The following is a 22,068-nucleotide window of genomic DNA, read 5'->3' as shown; positions in this document are numbered from 1 at the left end:
AATTACTCAGATATGGTAAACATGAGGAAATTAAATCTTCATCAGAGTACAAAACAAATTCTGGCCACAAAATAGAGCGAAACACCAACGTCAAAGACCTGGGAGTGATTATGTCGGAGGATCTCACCTTCAAGGACCATAACATTGTATCAATCGCATCTGCTAGAAAAATGACAGGATGGATAATGAGAACCTTCAAAACTAGGGAGGCCAAGCCCATGATGACACTCTTCAGGTCACTTGTTCTATCTAGGCTGGAATATTGCTGCACTCTAACAGCACCTTTCAAGGCAGGTGAAATTGCCGACCTAGAAAATGTACAGAGAACTTTCACGGCGCGCATAACGGAGATAAAACACCTCAATTACTGGGAGCGCTTGAGGTTTCTAAACCTGTATTCCCTGGAACGCAGGAGGGAGAGATACATGATTATATACACCTGGAAAATCCTAGAGGGACTAGTACCGAACTTGCACACGAAAATCACTCACTACGAAAGCAAAAGACTTGGCAGACGATGCACCATCCCCCCAATGAAAAGCAGGGGTGTCACTAGCACGTTAAGAGACCATACAATAAGTGTCAGGGGACCGAGACTGTTCAACTGCCTCCCAGCACACATAAGGGGGATTACCAACAGACCCCTGGCAGTCTTCAAGCTGGCACTGGACAAGCACCTAAAGGCAGTTCCTGATCAGCCGGGCTGTGGCTCGTACGTTGGTTTGCGTGCAGCCAGCAGCAACAGCCTGGTTGATCAGGCGCTGATCCACCAGGAGGCCTGGTCACAGACCGGGCCGCGGGGGCGTTGACCCCCGAAACTCTCTCCAGGTAAACTCCAGGAGTGAGGTGCACTCACAGCCTGGAGACGGGCAATCTCCCTATCTGATGTTGCAGCCCTGAGCATGTTGGCAAGCACCTTTTCAGCATTTGGGCTATCCCAGCTTGACTGTGTGTGAGCCAGTGCTGCACTAGGGTTTGGTGCTGGGGCAGCAAGAGTCTCCCATTCGGTGATGGCACTGACATAGCTAGGGTCTTCTATTCCTGCTGAGTCACTGAGGGTGTCAGGAAGAATTTGTCTTATCAACTCGTTTGATGTAATGGAAGAGGATAGGAAAGCTGGTAGAGCAATCTGGGAGGATCTGCGTACTCCTAGCCCTCCAAGCCTGACCGGAAGTGAGGCTTGCAACCACTGTCCATCGTCAAGGGAAAGATTCAATACACTCTCTAGCATGGCCTTCAGGAGAGAGTCATATTCCTTGAGTTTTGGACTGCTGAAGGCTGGGGAGCATCTCAGAAAATAGGTAAGTTTTGGGGTTGACAGGCACCTGGTGAGTAGGTAGAAGGCATCGTGTGTGTCAATGTCTTTCATCCTGCTTTCCATCGTCTGGAGGTCTGAGACTTTTTTTCCTAGGACCAGATCGATGGCATTGGACCCAAGAGGAGCACCGAGGAGAGTGCTATTGGCTGGATCAATGGCTCGTGCTCCTGGTAAAACGGTACTAATATTCTGGATCAACTGTTGATTGGTAGAAACTATTTCACATTTGGTGGGGTTTAAAGAAAGGCCCAGGCTTTCTCCCATGTCTTTAATTTTACTGATGTCCTCCAGGAGAGATTCTGTTGTGCCAGCTAGGGTACCGTCGTCCAGGAACCAGATATTGAGCTCGCTGGAGAGTGCCTCCGTGACTTCCTTGATGACCAAACAAAATAGAAAGGGGGCGAGAGGGTCCCCCTGTTGCACGCCCTCACACGAGTCAATTTCATGGTCCCCAAACAATAGTTTGGAAGTCACACTATAACACGATTCTATGAAGGGATAAAGGGAAGGGAAGTTTCTATAAACTGCTTGGAGAGCAGCATCCCTTCTGACTGAGTTGAAAGCATTGGCAAAGTCCAATTTGACCAAGGCTTTTTCATAGGACATGTTTTTGATATATACTCGTGCTGTGTGGGCAGCTGCTTCACAGCCCTGTTGAACGCCGAAACCGAGCTGAGTTGGTTTCAGCATTGCAGCAGCCTCTTGACTCACCCTTCTTACTGCAGCCTTGGCGACTAGGCGCCGAAGGGTGTTACCCACTGCAATGGGCCTGATTCCGCCATCCTTTTTCCGGAGGGCACACAATGAGGCACCAAAGAAAAAGGGTCTGATGGCCTCTGGGACACCGCCAGCCAGGCACAGGTTGGAAAATTTGGTGAGTTCAGACAGCAGCCTCTCTGAAACCTCACCAAGTGCTGGATTGAGTATTTGTTTTAAGTGTTGAGGCCTTAAACCGGTGAAACCTCCTGCTGAACCCTGTGGAAATGACATAGCAGCTTTATACACATCAGCATCCTGTAAGGTTAGATGTTCTTCGCCTGCTGCAATGTCAGGGAGGTCAATGTTGGTACTGGGAGCCCTGGGTGGATGTTTGTCCTTCAGAGCTTGCGCCGTGCTGACGTCCTTGGGAGCGATGGTATCCTCACTGGTTATAAGTCTCAAAGCTCCAATAGTATTACCCTCTTCTATTTTTTTTGCTAATTTGGGCTCTGATTTTTGAGGTGTCGGGTGTCCTGTTGTTGGCATTTGCCCGGCGGGTGTTTGTCGCCCTAGGGGGTAGACCGACGAGGTTGTCATCCCTTGGGAATGCATTTATTGCCCTAATAACATGTGTTGCTAGTGACTTGTCCCTCCTTGGTGGGACAGCCAAACAGGCATTGCCAAAAAGCAGCAAGTTGTGCCAGGATCTGTTGTTTGAAGGAGCATCGTTGACTTTCTTCAGAAGGTCAGTGAATTTGCTAGCAGCTTGAGGGCGAGCTGCTTTGGGGATGTGTGTCAGAGTCCTGGTGGATGTTAATTTGATTGCAGATTTGAGGTCCTCTGTAGAGGTGAAGTCACGGTAGCTGTCAGCCCTGTCTGCTGGGGGAGGCTGTTGGTTGTTCTCATTTGGAGCTCTCCTGGAGCCTTGACATCTATTGTGTGCACGGATGTTGCCAGATGTGGGATTGAGTGCACATTCCCTGTGGCACACCCGGCAAATGCCTCGTGAACGACAGCTTTGGCTCTGTCGGGAAGATTCCTGGGAACCCGCGACTACTTGTGACATTGCTGATATCGTGGGGGTGGGAGGGCGCCAGCTGTGGGGTGACGGGTGAAGGGCAGCATGAATGCATGGGGGATGAGGGTGGGGGAGTAGCGAGCGGCGGAACTTGTAATTGGTGGGGCACTAAACGGCAACACCCTTGGTCAGGAAGTCAGTGGGCCTTGGCTGGGATGAGGGGAGGGGATCAGGGATGGGGGAGGGGGGAGGGAGTGGCTCTGTGTGTTCGCTCAAGACGCACATCACTGACTAACTTTTGCTAATTGTTATGCACTTATTGTTCCATTTAGAAAAAAACCCTCGCCATATGGCACACTAATCACCATGCTCACACTATTAACCGAGGTGTTCTGTTCACCATCCAATGACCATGTCGTGGGCGGCCACTTCCTTCCCCAACCCACGACCCCGGCCGATCAGATGTAAACAACACTTCCTCCACACTCCACTGCCAGGATCCCCTCACCACCGCTACTTCCCAAATCCCAACATGCACACTGCACTTTCACTGATACAGAAGCAATGGTCCGATGTAGAGGTTTGTCACAACTCTGTGATCTCCGGTCGATACTCACGATGATGTCTGCCGAAACTGGCCCGCGTAAACCATGTTGGTTCCTGGTTTACACACGGAATGTATGGAGCACCACACACTGGCTCCCTCCCTCCACGCCGGCAAGCGCGTATATATATAAGAACATAAGAACGAAGGAACACTGCAGAAGGCCTACTGGCCCATGCGAGGCAGGTCCAAGTCCCTACCGGCTTAAGCCAATGCACCCAACCTAGTCAGGTCAGGTCACATTGACTTAAGGGAGGAACACGGCAACCGACCTGTTAGCACAAGCTATCAGGTCCAACTCACACCCACCCACGTCTACTCATGTATTTATCCAACCTATTTTTAAAGCTACACAACGTTCTGGCCTCTATAACGGTACTTGGGAGTTTGTTCCACTCATCCACAACTCTATTACCAAACCAGTACTTTCCTATATCCCTCCTGAATCTGAATTTTTCCAACTTAAAACCATTGCTGCGAGTCCTGTCTAGGCTAGATATTTTCAGCACACTATTTACATCCCCTTTATTTATTCCTGTCTTCCACTTATAAACCTCAATCATATCCCCCCTAATTCTACGTCTTTCTAGAGAGTGCAGTTTCAGGGCCCTTAGTCTATCCTCATAGGGAAGGTTTCTGATACATGGGATCATCTTTGTCATATATATATATATATATATATATATATATATATATATATATATATATATATATATATATATATATATATATACATATATATATATGTATGTATATATATATATATATATATATATATATATATATATATATATATATATATATATATATATATATATATATGTATATATATATATATAAATATATATATATATATATATATATATATATATATATATATATATATATATATATATATATATATATATATATATATATATATATATATATATATATATATATATATATATATATATATATATATATATATATATATATTTTGACGAATATGTAAAAATGGTCAATTAGCAAGAACTCATTTAAAATAAAGTCCCTTCTGAAATTTTCTCTTATATGTTTAAAGATATATTTTTTTTCATTAATGTTAATGTAAAAAAGTTTAATTTTGCACCAAATGAATCTTAGAAAACTTTCCTAACCTTATTATAACAAGTGCAATTTATTTTAGCCTAACCCAACTAAATATATTTTAGATATATGTACAAAAATTTAACACCAAACAAACACAATGAAATATATTTTTTTCGTTAGGTTCAGAACGATTTCTGCAAAATTATTGCATACACAAATTTTCACTTGACCTATATTGCAAGATGAACGCTGCTATTTAATAGCTTAAATAGCAACGTTCATCTTGCCATATAGGACAAGTGAAAATTTGTGTTTGCAATAATTTAGCCAAAATCATTCTGAACCTAACGAAAAAAATATATTTCACTGTGTTTGTTTAGTATTAAATTACTGTCAACAAATCTAAAATATGTTTAGTTGGGATAGGCTAAAATAAATTGTTCTTGTTATAATAAGGTTAGGTAAGTTTTCTAAGATTCTTTTGGTGCAAAATTCTAAATTTTTAATTAACATTAATGAAAAAAATATGTCTTTAAACGTATTAGAGAAAATTTCGGAAAGGACGTAATTTTAAATGACTTCTTGCTAATTGACCAGTTTTACATATTCGGCACGACATATATATATATATATATATATATATATATATATATATATATATATATATATATATATATATATATATATATATATATATATATATATATATATAAATGTATATATATGTATATATATATATATATATGTATATATGTGTATATATATATATATGTATATATATATATATATATATATATATATATATATATATATATATATATATATATATATATATGCAAGGAATTCGCAAGAGCAGGCGAAATATACACAAACACTGATCTCTGGCTGAAGGAGACTCGAACCTACGTACCTTGGAACAAGGTACACATTGCTTTACCAATCTACCCACACTGGACCAATACCTTGGCGTCCAGCTTGCGCTAGACCTTGATCCAAGGCAGCCAGCTTTCAGTGAGAAGGCTTACAGCTTTTCATCTCATCCCCTACATGCATCAGCCTTACTAGATATATTACCAATGCAAGGAATTCGCAAGAGCAGGCGAAATATACACAAACACTGACACTGCGACATTATTGCATACACAAATTTTCGCTTGTCCTATATGGCAAGATGAACATTGCTATTTAAGCCAGGATCGCAAGTTCTGACTATTCGGCACGGCATATATATATATATATATATATATATATATATATATATATATATATATATATAGATAGATAGATAGATAGATATATATATAGATATATGTATGTGTGAGTGTGTGTATATATATATATATATATATATATATATATATATATATTATGTACATATTTTATATGCAAAACAACCACTGCGAAAGTATAGAGAAACTTCAAGCGATTTCGTGACTACTCACTATGATAATGTGAGTAGTCACGAAAGCGCTTGAAATTTCTATTTTCTTTCACAGTGGTTGTTTTGCATATTCTGGAATCACCTGTTTACTGTGATCTTATTGCATATATTATATATATATGTTATATATATATATATATATATATATATATATATATATATATATATATATATATATATATATACATATATATATATATATATATATATATATATATATATATATATATATATATATGTATATATATATATATATATATATATATATATATATATATATATATATATATATATATATATATATATATATATATTTATATATATATATATATCTCTATATTTATATATATATATATATATATATTTATATCTATATATATATATATATATATATATATATATATATATATATATATATATATATACATATACATATGTATGTATGCAAAAAAAACACTGTGAAAGAATAGAGAAATTCCAAGCACTTTAGTGACTACTCTCATTATCAAGGAAGAATTAAAGTAATGCATCAGAGGTAGGCATATAAAGGGTCTAGGCCACACTATGCTATCACATCCCACAACAAAGCAACACCTGATGCACGACTCATAAGAAAGGGGACATTTCTAGATCCACTATTCAGTCCATCAATCGACTCAAGGTTGAGGGACTGATTACCTCATTCTCCTCCTGTTCTTCAAGTTTCTCCTACGTATGGACTGAATATGGACTCAATAAAGATACCCAAGAGTTGCACATGTGTCTAGTTTATCAGTTTTCCCTTTCTTATGAGTCACGCATCCGGTGTTGGTTTGTTGTGGGATGTGATAATGAGGTGTGGTCTAGACTCTTTATATGCCTTCCTCAGATGCATTACTTTAATTGTTCCTTGATAATGTGAGTAGTCACGAAAGCGCTTGGAATTTCTCTATTTTCACAGTGGCTGTTTTGCATGTTTTGAAATCACCTGTTTACTGTGATCTTATTGCACTAATGGATACCACACGACTCTTTAGAATGTTCTCGATAAGATTTCCTAATCATATTTCTTTTGTTTCCCAGTTTTCTTCTGCACTGATCAAGTCCCACAAGTTAAAAATTCGACTTAATTTTTTTAAAAATTGTTTAAATGAACAAGTTGTGCCCAAGTGTCTTTTAGCCAATATCATCCTTGACATGAGAGACCGTGCTTTTGATGATTTTATGAGAATTATTCTTCAGAAACATATTGAAATAACTAAAATTCAGGAGAAGGAAGCATTCAAAATATTGAGAAACAAAAAATACTCTTTTAAGGCCATTGCTATAATAAACTCAGAAGAATTTGTAATGAACTCAAAAACAAACTACAAAGAAAATAAAAAAAATTAATTTAAAATAGTGATTGGAGAAAGCATGCTAATAATAATTTTGTAATTAACTTATCAGATGAATTATTAGATAAAAATACAACTGCTGCTCTAGATTTTGGCCTAAGTTTTGCAACTTCAAAAAAACTTAATAATGTTGAAATTGCAAAAGCCTTTTGTAACTTTGAAAAATTTTCTGATTTATCCTCTGATGAAATTAATATTAGTAAAGGAATGGTATATGCTAGTTCTATGTTAAAACATATATGTCGTGCCGAATAGGCAGAACTTGCGATCTTGGCTTAAATAGCAACGCTCATCTTGCCATATAGGACAAGTGAAAATTTGTGTATGCAATAATTTCGCCAAAATCATTCTGAACCTAACGAAAAAAATATATTTCACTGTGTTTGTTTAGTATTAAATTATTGTAAACAAATCTACAATATATATAGTTGGGTTATGCTAAAATAAATTGTTCTTGTTATAATAAGGTTAGGTAAGTTTTCTAAGATTCTTTTGGTGCAAAATTAAAATTTTTTACATTAATATTAATGAACAAAATATATCAAACGTATAAGAGAAAATTTTAGAAAGGACTTAATTTTAAATGAGTTCTTGCTAATTGACCAGTTTTACATATTCGTTTTACGTATTAGTTTTACATATATATATATATATATATATATATATATATATATATATATATATATATATATATATATATATATATATATATATATATATATATATATATATATATACATATATATATATTTATATATAAATATATGTTGCTTAATAGGTAAAACTGGTCAATTATCAAGAACTCATTTAAAATTAAGTCCTTTCTAAAATAAATTCTTATATGTTTAAAGATAAATGTTTTCATACATGTTAATGAAAAAAATAATAAATTTGTACCAATAGAACCTTAGGAATCTTACCTAACCTTATTATAATAAACGCAATTTAATTTAACCTAATCCAACTAAATATTTCTTAGATAAGTTCACAATAATTTAATAATAAACATACATAATGAAATATATATTTTTTGTTTGACTTAGAATGATTTTTGCGAAATTATTGCATTCATAAATTTCATAGACCCATCTGCTGACAAGTCCACTCCCAGATTTCTGAATACATTCACTTCCTCCATACTCCCATCATCCTGTCTGATATCCAGTCTTTCATTACCTAATTTTTTTTTGTTATCCTCATCCTTCTCTTCAGAATCACCTGAAAGCACAGTGTCATCAACAAAGAGCAAGTGTGACAACTCCCATTTTTTGTTAGATTCTTTATCTTTAAATCCCACACCTCTTGCCAACAACCGAGCATTCACTTCTCTTACAGTCCTTTCTAGAAATATAGTCTAAGGCCTCGTTTTATTAGGAAATAATCACCCTCTCTTCTACATGCTCTAACTTGAGCCTCAATATCCTTGTAAAGACTCTTCACTGCTTTCAGTAACCTACTTCCTATTCCATACATTGCAGCATCTGCCACATTGCCCCTCTTTCTGCCCAGTCATACACCTTTTCCAAATCCATACATGCAACAAAAACTTCTTTCCTGTTATTTAAATATTGTTCACCTGTATGTTGCACTGTAATCACTTGGTCTACATCCGCATACCCTTCATAAAGCAATCTTGTTCATATGCTATTCTCCTCTCTAGTTTACTCTTACTTCTTTCAAAAATAACTCTACCAAACACATTACCATGTATATTCAACATTCCCCTATAATTTTTACGCTCTTTTTTGTCCTTTTTGCTTTTATAGAAAGGGACTATGCACACCTGCTGCAAATCACTAGGTACCTTATCGTCCTCTGTACCTTTATTAAATAAAAGCAATTTATTCCCTTCTATTCTATCCACTGCTTCATGCACCTCCCTCACATTCACAACTATCTCTTCTTCACTCCTACAAGATGTTATACCTCCCTGTCTAGTGCACAAAATCACAGCTTCGCCATCTTCATCAACATTCAACAGTTCATCAAAATATTCCCTCCACCTTCCCTACTATTTTTAACTGTCGCTTAGGCTTTCTCAACTTATTAATCTCGCTTTAAAACTTTTTCTTATTCTCAACAAAATTTTTTAATATCATCTCACCCACTCTTTCATTTGCTCTTCTACATTCCCTCCACACTCCTCCACTCTCTTAACCTCTCTTTTTCTCTCCATATACTCCTCCCTCCTTGTATTACTTCTACTTTGTAAAAACCTTTTTCTCTCTTACTACTCCATATTTCCCTCATTATTCCATCAATCGCTCTTCTTCCCTCCCACACCCAATTTCCTGTAACCACAAACTTCTGCTGAATACTCTAACACTGCATTTTAACTCTTCCCGATACCTCTTCAACATTATTGTTCGTACTTTCATTAACCCATCTTTCTTCCAATAATTATTTATATCCGACTCTAACTGCCTCTTCCTTAAGTTTATAAACCTTCACCTCTCTCTTCCTTGCTGATTCCATTATACTTATATCGCAAGTACATTTTACTCTCTAGAGGTACCACCTCTAGAACTGACATGGGACCCACTTCCTCAGAGAAAAGAATAAACGTACTTCAGAAAAAACTCGAGTAATTTCTCCTTGGAACGTTTGATTATCTTCTTTTTCTACCACCCTTATGCTATATTTGTGAAATTTATTTCAAAATAAAATACAATAAAACAAAAATATATTACGGAGCAGAACATGTATTACAATACAATGCCTACATCTCAATACTTCATCCAGCTCACCAGCAGTGGGTCGTTTTTCCAGAATGCTGTAAGCGTTTCCTCTCTGGATCGCAACATTGAGTCTCTGGAAAATGAAACTAATCATTATGGGGTCCTTGGTTTCCGTGATGAATTTGTCACCTAACTCTTTAAGGAATCTGAGAGTACATTTACCTCATGTTCGCTCCGAGGGTCTCCAAAGAGAGAGGAATCCTATCAGAATAGACGAAATTACACTATCATTCTTAAAACAATTTAACCAAGATTTGAAAAAGCGTTCATAAGTATTATTTCATGAAGACATTCCTTCATATGTATGGACCAGTGACCACAGTATTTCTTTCATATCGTCAGAGAACATTGTTTTACATGCAATAATATTTTATAGTTGTTGGGCACTGGGAGGAATCTTGCTTGTTTCTGCTTGTTGTACCCATGTCTTTGTTTACTTGTTTTGAAGACAGTAATACCCACGGAACGTGTCACCACTGGTCTCGCTTTCATTGCTGTGTGGTATTTTATAAATAACCCATTATTCCTACGTTTTATTTACAGTCATCGAAGCATGTTACAAATCACCAAAAGTATCACTATCAATGCTGTTTGAAAAATTTTCAGTCATCATTTTTATCTTCCCACAAAATGTTCACTCACATTTCTGCCAACTTCTCTGCTGGAGGTAAATGTGGTAAAAATGATCCAAGGTTTTCACATGATGCAAATTAAAGGTTCGCTTAAATTAAGGATTTGATAACGAACTGTTTTTTTTGGAGTATCCAGATTTCCCAGTAGTGGCAAAAATAGATAATGTAGTTTAAAGGATTATGGGTAGCTATCTCATTATCTACTACTGTATTTTGCCAGTAACAAGCAATGTTTTGGAGTTAATTTTTTAGACAAATGTTTTCCTTATGTTCTTTATGGTCATTATCGAAAGTATGATTTATTTTAACAGATCAGAAGACAAACTAACACACGCATTCAACTGCCTTCAGGAGGTCAAAAGAGTGATGGCATCATCATCACAGGTAAAAAGGAGAACTGTGATAAGGCTCGTGACTGTATTCAGAAAATCCACGAAAAGTTGGTAAGTTCTTAACTAAATTTTTTAATACATTGTTTTGCAGTTCTCTCAATGTATAGTAGAACATTTCTGTTATAATTTATTTATAGCACAGTTTATGAATAAAAATGTTCATCATTCATTATATTGAATGGCGTGCAAGAGCTGATGATTACAAACTTCTGCTCGCTACTCTTACTACTGTGAGGATTTACATCCCACCCTGTCTTCCTCTTCTACTTTATCTATCCTTTCTTTACCTTCTGTCTCTTCTCCTTTTCTAACCTCGATCTCTGTCTCCTCTCTTTTTCTACCCTCGAGCTCTGTCTACCTCCGTATGTCTGTTCATCTGCTTGTGTGTCTTTTCTGTGTGTTTGTTTATTTGTATGTTCATTTGTCTGATTGTTTGGCTCTTTGTATGTCTGCCTGTCTGTATGTCTGCCTGTCTGTATGTCTGCCTGTCTGTATGTCTGCCTGTATGTCTGCCTGTCTGTATGTCTGCCTGTCTGTATGTCTGCCTGTCTGTATGTCTGCCTGTTTGTCTGTCTGTCTGTCTGTCTGTATGTCTGCCTGTCTGTATGTCTGCCTGCCTGTATGTCTGCCTGTCTGTATGTCTGCCTGTCTGTATGTCTGCCTGCCTGTATGTCTGTCTGTCTGTCTGTCTGTCTGTCTGTCTTTCTCTCCCTCTCTCTCTCTCTGTATATTTATTTAATTTTACCAAATATATTACAACTTGTAATATGTTTAATAAAGACTGCTCAAGAACTGTAGATTTAAAAAAATAATTTTGATTTAAGAATGAATGGAAATATGTATATATATTTTTTAAGATTTTTTTTTTCAAATTCACTTATGCTTTGTGTTATGTTCATTTTATTAACATGAAGAGCTTACACTTGTTTGGCAAAGATAGGTCAAAAATTTAAGATTTAATACTGACTTTTTTAAATCATGACTGAGGCTTTGAAAGGACTAGAGCTAGAGCACGCCACAGCCACGCCTGTGCGGGATTCGTCTGTAAAAACCTGTATTTGTGGTCTCAGTGGGGCTCATGCTAACCTCCTTAAGATACGTAATTGGCCACTGGCCCAGTGGTTAGCACAATGGCCTGTGAGTTTTATAGCTCACCTGGCATGGGTTGAAGTTCCACCTGTTCCGTGATTGGAGGAACCGATTATCATAATATTTAGTTGGTTATTTGCAGCTCTGTTCCCAAACAACATGTAACAGGTCTTATTAATGTTTAGAGTGTGTTCGGTGGAAGACATCCAGGTACATATCTTTATGAGCTCTTCATTAACAAAGGAGAAATTATATTATATTCTTGGTGTTGCTGAGGACTACTTTTGTTTGACTTGCTGTGCAGTAAAGGCAAGTATTTTTGTAGAAGTATTGATTACCTTTGTGATTTGACAGATTTAAATTGAGGTAAGTATCAGCATTCATGAAGTATGAAGTGATACTTGGAAAGTGAAGGATGAGGTACAGGTATCAGGAATTACTCACTTGTAATATGAGCAGTGGAGTGAAAAATAGTGAGTACAAGTCTGTGATAAAGCAGCTTATAACACAAAATAAGAAAAAAATCTGTTATGCAAATATAAACAATCCAATGTAAAAAACTACATAATGAGACAGTACATGAAATATAAATAAATATGAATAACATTATAAAAACAATAGAATTTATTAATAAAAGAGTAGGATTGGCATTGTTAATTGTACAAATTAATGGCACTGCAGTGAGGTAAAGGGAACATTATACTGTACGTAGAGTGAAGTATGAGCTGTGTACTGTTTACACTAGGTCAGGCTTGTGAGTCTAAGAAAATTTGCTAGTTAGTGTTCATTAATTATTTCATACTAGTGACCTGAGGCTAATTTTTTAACTATGAATTTACCAGCTCGGACAAAACACTGATGAATGAGTTTTCTTAGTCTATACAGTAAGTTCTGGAGCTAGTTTATTAGACAAGCATTTACGTACACACTCCATCGTGATCGAAGATATAAGTAGATCTTTTTCTTCAGATATGAATGAAATCTTAGCACTACGCTTCGCTTAAGTCTCAATTTGCTTAATAATCGAGACTTCTTGATATCACAATTCATCTTTGAGTAGTTATAGGGTGGTGTCTAAAAAAAGAACTTGGGTTAATATTATCACATAGACATTAACTCTTTACAGTTGTATCTGATAACTGCTGTTGTTCCATTTTGTCCAATTGTTTTTGAAAGAATTCCGAAATCTGTAACAATGCGAGATTTCCAGTTATGTACAACGTCGTCTATCTTGAGGGAAGTTATTTGTTCGGCTTGCTTTACAACAGTTCTTAGCACTCCCTTATGGTCATCACTTGCTTTTTCTAGGTTGGGCAGCTTTTGCTCAAGTTTTTGAATACTCATGGCTTGAACTGATTGAGGGAGTTCAAGTATAGAAATCTTCTTGACATGAGTGGCCTGTAATGAATCAAGTTTACCGTATGCCAATTTTATGTTATGTCGGTCATATGGTAATGATGTGATGTGTCCAGCTTGTACTCTCATGGCTTCAGCCAGTCTTGAGTATTTGGTGAAGATATCAGTGAGAGTTAAAAGGTAGATGGGATACAAGGAAAATGGAAGCAGCAAGTGCGAGAGAAGTGAAGGTATATAAACTAAAGGAGGAGGCAGTTAGGGTAAGATGTAAACAACTGTCGAAGGACAGATGGGCTATGGGGTAAGTTTAAGAATATTGTGTTAGTGTGTTCACCAGAACCTTGTGGGTACAGGAAAGTGGGTGCGGGAGGGAAGAAGAGTGATTGGTGGAATGATGATTTAAAGAGAGTAGTAAGAGAGAAAAAGTTAGCATATGAGAGGTTTTTACAAAGCAGAAGCGATGCAAGGAGAGAGGAGTATATGGAGAGAAAAAGAGAAGTTAAAAGAGTGGTGAAGCAATGTATAACGAGAGCAAATGAGAGAGTGGGTGAGATGTTACCAACAAATTTTGTTGAAAATAAGAAAAAGTTTTGGAGCGAGATTAATAAGTTGAGGAAGCCTAGGGTAAGAATGGATTTGTTCGTTAAAAATTGGAGGAGAGTTATTAAATGGAGAGTTAGAGGTATTGGGAAGGTGGAGGGAGTATTTTGAGGAATTGTTAAAAGTTGATAAAGATAGGGAAGCTGTGATTTCGTGTAAAGGGCAAGGATAAATAGCATCTTGTAAGAGTGAGGAAGAGCCAGTTGTGAGTGTGGGGAAAATGTCTGGGGCAGTGAGTAGAATGAAAGGGGGTAAGGCAGCTGGGATTGATGCGATAAAGATAGAAATTAGAAACAGGTGTGGGATATAGTTTTGGAACGGTTAGTGTTTTTATTTAATAAATGTATGGAAGAGGGTAAGGTACCTAGGGATTGGCAGAGAGCATGAATAGTTCCTTTGTATAAAGGCGAAGAGGACAAAAGAGAATGTAAAAATTATAGGGGGATAAGTCTGTTGAGTATACCTGGTAAAGTGTATGGTAGAGTTATTATTGATAGAATTATGAGTAAGATGGAGAGCAGGATAGCAGATGAACAAGGAGGCTTTAGGAAAGGTAGGGGATGTGAAGACCAAGTGTTTGCAGTGAAACACAAGTGAACAGTATGTAGGTAAGGGTAAAGAGGTTTTTGTTGCATTTATGGATTTGGAAAAGCCATATGATAGGGTGGATAGGGGTGCAATGTGGCAGATGTTGCAGGTGTATGGAATAGGAGGTAGGTTATTCATAGCAGCGAAAAGTTTTTACGAGGATAGTGAGGCTCAGGTTAGAGTATGTAGGCGAAAGGGAGATTATTTCCCAGTTAAAGTAAGCCTTAAACAGGGATGTGTGATGTCACCATAGTTGTTCAATATATTTATAGATGGAGTAGTAAGAGAAGTGAATGCACTGGTGTTGGCAAGAGTTGTGGCATTAAAAGATAAAGAATGTTACGCAAAGTGAGAGTTATTGCAATTGCTCTTTGCTGATGCCACTGTTCTTTTGTGAGATTCTGAAGATAATTTGCAGAGGTTGGTTGATAAGTTTGGTAGGGTATGTAAAAGAAAGAAGTTAAAAGTGAATTTAGGAAAGAGTTAGGTGATGAGGATAACAAAAAAATTAGGTAATGGGAGATTAGATTCCAGATTGGAGGGAGAGAGTATGGAGGAGGTGAATGTGCTCAGATATTTAGGAGTGGACGTGTCACCAGATGGGGTGAATCATAGAAATGATGAGGTGAATCATAGGATTGATGAGGAGAAAAAGGTGAGTGGTGCACCGAGGAGTCTACGGAGACAAAGAACTTTATCCATGAAAGCAAAGAGGGGAGTGTATGAGAGTATAGTTATACTGGCGCTCTTGTATGAGAGTGAGACAAGGGTAGTAAATGTTGCAACAAGGAGAAGGCTGGAGGCAGCGGACTTACCATGGCTGAATGCATTGTGTGGTGTGAATATAATGCAGGGAATTCGTAGTTTGGAGATTAGGAGGAGGTGCGGGATTACCAAAACTATTATCCATAGGACTGAAGAAGCGTTATTGAGATGGTTTGCACATGTAGAGAGAATGGAACGAAATAGAACTGACTTCGAGAGTATACAAATCTGTAGTGGAAGGAAGGCGGGGGTAGGGGTCGGCTTAGGAAAGGTTGGAGGGAGGGGGTAAAGGTTTTGTGTGCGAGGGGCTTGGACTTCCAGCAAGCATGCGTGAGCGTGTTAGACAGGACTGAATTGAGACAAATGCTTTTCAGGACTTGACATGCTGTTGTAGTGTAAGCAAGGAAATATTTGTGAAGGGATTCAGGGAAACCGGAAGGCCGGACTTGAGTCCTGGAGATGGGAAGTACAGTGCCTGCACTCTGAAGGAGGGGTGTTAATGTTGCAGTTTTATAACTGTAGTGTAGGCATACCTCTGGCAAGACAGTGACGGAGTGAATGATGATGAAAGTTTTTCTTTTTCGGGCCACCCTGCCTTGGTGGGAAACTGCCGATGTGTTAATAAAAAAAGTAATCATTGAAGCCGTGGAAGGGTAAGGAAGAGTCTCGTAGTATACCACTATGTCGGTCATGTTTGTTGTTCCATCAGCTGCAGTGAGAGAGGAGATGGGTGATGCGTCTTGATATAGTTTCTAGTGCTGGTTTCATGCGCTTTTCCTCTGCCCATAAGAACTCTGATTTTGTTTATAGTGCTGTAATGGGCAGATCTTGTAATACTAGTAGCTTAGGTAACTTGTTGTCCGTCTGGAAGTGGTACTGATGTTGGGTAGTTCTGTGTAGTTCTCTTTCTTAGTCGTCGGCGAGTTTAACAATTTGGTTGATTTCCACAGTCAGTTAATATCACTTTGTGTTTCCGCGTATGTTAGTACACCAAAGCTTAAAGATTGGTCATTACAGGGGGACAGTATTGTCTGCAGAGACTGTGAAATTGAGGAACTCCGCTGCCACTACTTTAGCAAACAATCTTCCTCTCAAATCCATCCACATGCACATCAACCTACCCCTTATACCTACCCACCCTCACACTCACCCACACTCACATGCACACCTACCCACCCACACATCTACCTACCCCTCACACCCACTCTCATTAACATGTATCCATTTATTAAGAAATGTTTAATATTTGTAAGTGAAAAGGAACAGGAGTGTAAAATATTTCATAAAAATTGTCTGGAAAAAATTCACTGGATAAAAGTACGGAATATTAGGGCTCTATAACGACTCTCCAAATATGACAGGTTTCTGTGAGATAATAGCTTCTAAGTACTGAAAAATGAATATGCAATGAATTTTCATATATGCATTAATGCAAGTTGGGCCCTATGTATTTAAATCTTAATGCACTACAGTAGTTCTTAAACAACCATTCTTGCACAGAGAACAAAGAAAAATGTTTAGAATTCTTTAGTACCTATAAAAAGGTGGCTGGTGGATTTTTTATTTTATTTTTTAGGACATGAATTATAAAAGTTTTAGACCCCTTGTTAATACCTACAAATACTATTTTTGTCCCTGTTTGAGTTGAACCGTGAGTTACTGCACGTCTTAATGTTTCCTTCGAATATTTCAGGTTTTTTTAAAAGGAGCTAAAGAGAATGGTCAAGTATCTAAGGCTAGGATCCAGCAGAGGGCGAATGATAATGAGACGGTGAACTTAAAAGTATATATTCCACGAAAATATCTTGGTATTGTGCTGGGTACCTGGGGCAGTAAGAAGCAGGAATTCAATTCAAAGTTTAAAGTATATATCAACTTCCCTAAAAATGACAGTGGATCTCTTGTTAATTGTCAGGAAAATCAAGGACAACTCAGTGGCAAGGTGAATAAAAAGACAACAGTTAGACCTCTAAACATTGTACACATTATGGGCAGAAAAAACAGATGTGAGGTTGCCCGTAAGGCCCTATTGAGCCTAGTGCCAGTTACAATCAAAGAGAACATCGCCTTCAGACACCACTGCTTCATAGCTGGAAAAGAGGGAGAACAGATCAAAAAGATGAAAGCAAAATACAAGGTGCATGTTGACGTTCCTCCAGCAGAGGAGCAGAGTGATATTATTAAGATTACTGGCTTACCAGCCAACATTGAGCGAGTGCGGGAAGCTCTGAGGGAAAAAGTGCGTCAGCTAGAAGTGAAAGAGATGCAGGTTGAAATGGATCCTGAATATTATCCCAAAATCATTTGGATGAAAAGTGCTGTTATCTCTAATCTCATGGATAAATTTAATGTCAGTATTCAGTTTCCTCCTCGCGGCGATGTAACGAAAAAGAGCATCACCATCACTGGATGTGAGGAAAATGTAGAGGAAGCAAAAGCTGCTATCAGTGAAAAAATTAATAAAATGGTGAAGGACACTGTTGAAATTGATAGTGGAATGCAATTTCGTCCTCTAGTAACCGTGAAGTTCAAGGTAAGTACACTGTGTTTTAATTTGAAATAACATGTTTAAGATAAATAAGAATTTATGTTATTGTATTTTAAATATTCTGTACATTGTATGCACTTACCAAATTTGTGCATGGTGAACTACACCTCCCCACACCCTCCCTTCCAATTAATGATTCAAATTAATAACTAGATGTATTTTGGTTGCTGTGTCGTCCTAAAATGTATTCATATATTACATAACTCAACCTCATATATGGCATTAAACTTAAAAAAGATTAGTGCAGAATACAGCATAAATTTCTAATATGGTTACATATTATCAGTGAAGATCTGAAGTGAATTAGATTTGGCATTCACAAGTTATCACAGGGACACTCATCCTTATGTCTTCAATGAAAACGCAAATTACGACATATAAAGGACAAAACTAATTCAAACTTTTGACTAAGAAGTACAAACTTTGAAACCAAACTGATGAGACATTTTGTTTTAGTTTCACACAAACCATCATCCTAAAATTCAATGGAACATTAATTTTGAAATTGCCTAGGATTTTCATTCTTAAGTTATGACAAGAAAACCATTATTTAATTTTTCCAAGTTTAGTCCTTAAAAAAAGGCAAATCAAGGGCAACAGAGGCAAAAATCTAAATTTCTCTAAGTAAGATTTCCAGGTTTATAAGGTTTAAGTGTGAATGTGAGTAATGAAGTAAGAAACTCGCTTCATATAATGTACATTTTTTAACAATGATCTTGAAGACAGACATTATGTGCACATATATGTACATTATGTCAATTAGCCAGGATAACACAGTAAACTTAAATATTCAAAATATCTGAACTACTCAAGGTGAATATGAGGTCCAGCCTAGCTGTTTCATCCTTTCCTCTCTTTCCAGTTGTGTCCCTAACACACTGATGCATGAGGTTTACTAGTATTGGCTCCATCATTTAGCCCTCCACATTTCTGGTCCCCCAGGTGACTCCAGGTTTTTTTTAATCAATCTCTTTGAAGTCACAAAACAGCTAATAACTTTGCCCTACCCATGTGGGCCATTTTGATCACTTCTGCTAGTGTGTCCACCATTGCCCTGTTGCTCTCATTGTACTCTTGACTTGACACTGCAACCACCACCTTGGGATCCTCAGTTTGAAGTGATCATACTATGCAGATTCTTGCTTACCCTCTGTCCAATCCTTCCAACTCCACTGGTTGTTTGATGAGTAATGTAACTCCTCCACCCCCTCTGTTCCCTCTCTTTACTCAGGTTCTGATATTGGGTAGAAAAGATTGTGTCTGTTATCATCCCTGAGAATTTTGTTTTTGTGAGTTCTATGTCTGGAGATGCCTTTATGATTCTTTCATGTCATTCCTCATACTTACATTATTCTGTTTGCATTGGTATACCATACTTTCAGCTTCCTTTACATTACTGTATTTTGGGTGGTTTGTTGTGACTTGGGGAGTGGTAGACTGGGCAAGGTACTATGGGAGGTTACCATGAAGGTGGGAATTGTGCTGGGAGGGGGGGGGGGGGAACTGTGAATGCTGAGTGTCGATCGATTGTTTTGGATTATTGTGCTTTGTTTTGGTGGGGGAGGCGATTGAAATTGTTCTGTAGGTGGTTTTGTGAATGGTTCTGTTTACTGGACCTCCTGAATCTAGGCACCCCTGCCTGTATCTAGTCTTGACTCTCTTTCCTACCCCTTGCATGTTTGTTCCCTCTCAGTTTCTGTCATTCTGAATGTGTTCTATCATAGTCAAGGTACACCAGTTGGTATTTTGATGAGATCTTTAGCCTTGGTTTACCGTGCAGTAACCTGTTCCTCACCATTTCTGTCTTGAAAATCATCTTGACTGCTCGATTTCTTCCCTTCGAGTACCCTCTATTCTCTGAAAATTTGTCAGCTCGGTCATGTCTTTCTCTCCTGATTGTGTGATGATATTTTCAATCTTCTTTTCTCCCCTGTATGTCATCCCTAAGGCCTCCTAAAGCCCATGAATATAAATCGACATCTAACTCTCCTCTTCTGTGTGTGTGTGTGTGTGTGTGTGTGTGTGTTTGGGTGTGTGTGCATTAGTATGTGGATATGTACTCACCTAATTGTGATTGCAGGGGTCGAGTCATAGTTCCTGGCCCTGCCTCTTCACTAGTCACAACTAGGTCCATTCTCTCCATTCTCCATGAGTTTTATCATACCTCTTCTTAAAGCTATGTATGGCTCATGCCTTCAATACCTCACATTCCAGACTATTCCACTTACAACTCTGTGACTGAAGAAATACTTCCTAACATCCCTGTGATTCAACTGAGTATTCAACTTCCAATTATGACTCATTTTTAATTCATTCATGTTGATTCGCTGGTACTTCCGGCCAGGGTCTTCTTCAGATGGTGACCCGGCAGTGGCCCCCCGGGTGGGGGGGGGTGACGTTCATCTTCTTCTCTCTTGGGCCCTCCGGTTGGAGGGTGTCTTCTTCTATCTTGCACTGACTTCCCAGGAGGGAAGTGTCTTCTCGCTTCAGAAGCTCAGTCGGGCAGAGGCAGCAATTACAGGGTCGATTGGAGCCACACCCCAGCTTTAGCAGACACCAAAGTGCTGGGGAAACTTGTTTTCATGGTGAGTGATCGTTGATAGTCCTGCTAGGTGAGAGTACCATTCTCAGGAGATCCCTTCTCGAAAGCCTTGAGTTTCTTCCTTGTAGTATATTCAAGTGCCACAAAGCGGCGACTTTTTGAGAGGAGGTTGATCAGGGATTCAGTGGTGAATGAACGAGTTGAGTCGCAGGTGAACGTGACTGTCCCATTGTGGAGGCGTTGGATGAGTTCTGGAGTGTACATTGCCTTCTCATACTGATTGGTTGTGTAGAAGAATACATCAGGCAAGAACTGGACTTGCTGTGCAGGCGTGGTAACATCTTGTTGGGCTGCATCCCGAGGTTCCTGTGTCTTAACCTTCTTGGCTGGTGGCGGCGACGATTGAGGTGAGGCGTCTGAGTGGTCAGTTGCGGCAGAGGTGGAAGCAGGTGTTGTGTCGAGAGGAAGGTGTGGTAGCAGTGTAGCAGCGGTGATGTTCGCAACATTAGCAGTGGATTTTATGATCTCAGTGGAAGGTGGGGATGCAGGGAATGTAAAACCAGGCATATTGTTGAATTTGAAAAGTTCATTGATGGTGGCGTTGAAGGAACCAGGCTCAGCTACATTCCGTACATGAGCATACATGATGCAGTAAAGAATCTTGGTGAAGTCGGCAGTAGGTGATGGCAAGGAAGTGGTGAGAGCAGCTTGCGTGGCTTGTAGGATCTTGGTGGTGTCAGCTTGAAGCTTGGTGATAGCAGCACATGTGGTTGCTTGTGGGTTGGGCTTCTTTTGTTGTTGTTGTTGTTTCCTGAGTATGTCTCTTCTGGTAGGGCATGGCAGCAAGAGTATGGTGGTCATTCTTGCAGTTCAAGCATTTAGGTGGTGAGGCAGTAGTGCTCATTTTTAATGTATTTCACCTCTGAAATATCACCTCCTCCTCAGTTGTGTGTATGTCATCCAACACTTCTTGGTATATTACTTGTTGGTGTCCCCCTCTGTTCTGTCTTCCCAGAGTCCTTCCTGTCTCTACTGTAAAAGCTTCCTTAAATTTCGTGTTGAGCTCCTCACATACCTCTTGATCGTTTCTTGTGAGTTCCTCACCTTCTTTCCTCAACCTGATCACCTGGTCCTTGACTGTTATCTTCTAATGTGGCTATACAGCAGTTTCGGGTCAGACTTGACTTTTAATAATAATAATAATAATAATAATAATAATAATAATAATAATGTTTATTTGGACATGATACATAGTTGTACAAGGAATTATAGTAGTTGGGTGTACATGCCA

General features: G+C 38.3%; 1 protein-coding gene across 1 annotated transcript in view; it reads left to right on the top strand.

Moving 5' to 3' along the window:
- LOC138850982 (vigilin-like) overlaps positions 1–18,328 on the top strand; it is a 39,061-nt gene extending 20,733 nt beyond the window's left edge. The window contains exons 2-3 of the mRNA XM_070081146.1: positions 11,209–11,340; positions 17,381–18,328. Of these exons, the coding sequence (XP_069937247.1) occupies positions 11,209–11,340; positions 17,381–18,250 (1,002 nt within the window). The 3' untranslated portion in view covers positions 18,251–18,328. The remainder of the gene's footprint in view (positions 1–11,208; positions 11,341–17,380) is intronic.
- The last annotated feature ends 3,740 nt before the right edge of the window (positions 18,329–22,068 follow it).

The sequence above is a fragment of the Cherax quadricarinatus genome, unplaced genomic scaffold (assembly GCF_038502225.1).
Source record: "Cherax quadricarinatus isolate ZL_2023a unplaced genomic scaffold, ASM3850222v1 Contig1844, whole genome shotgun sequence".
Lineage (NCBI taxonomy): Eukaryota > Metazoa > Arthropoda > Malacostraca > Decapoda > Parastacidae > Cherax > Cherax quadricarinatus.
The sequence above is the reverse complement of the archived record's forward strand: the minus strand, read 5'-3'. Positions and strand labels throughout refer to the sequence as shown.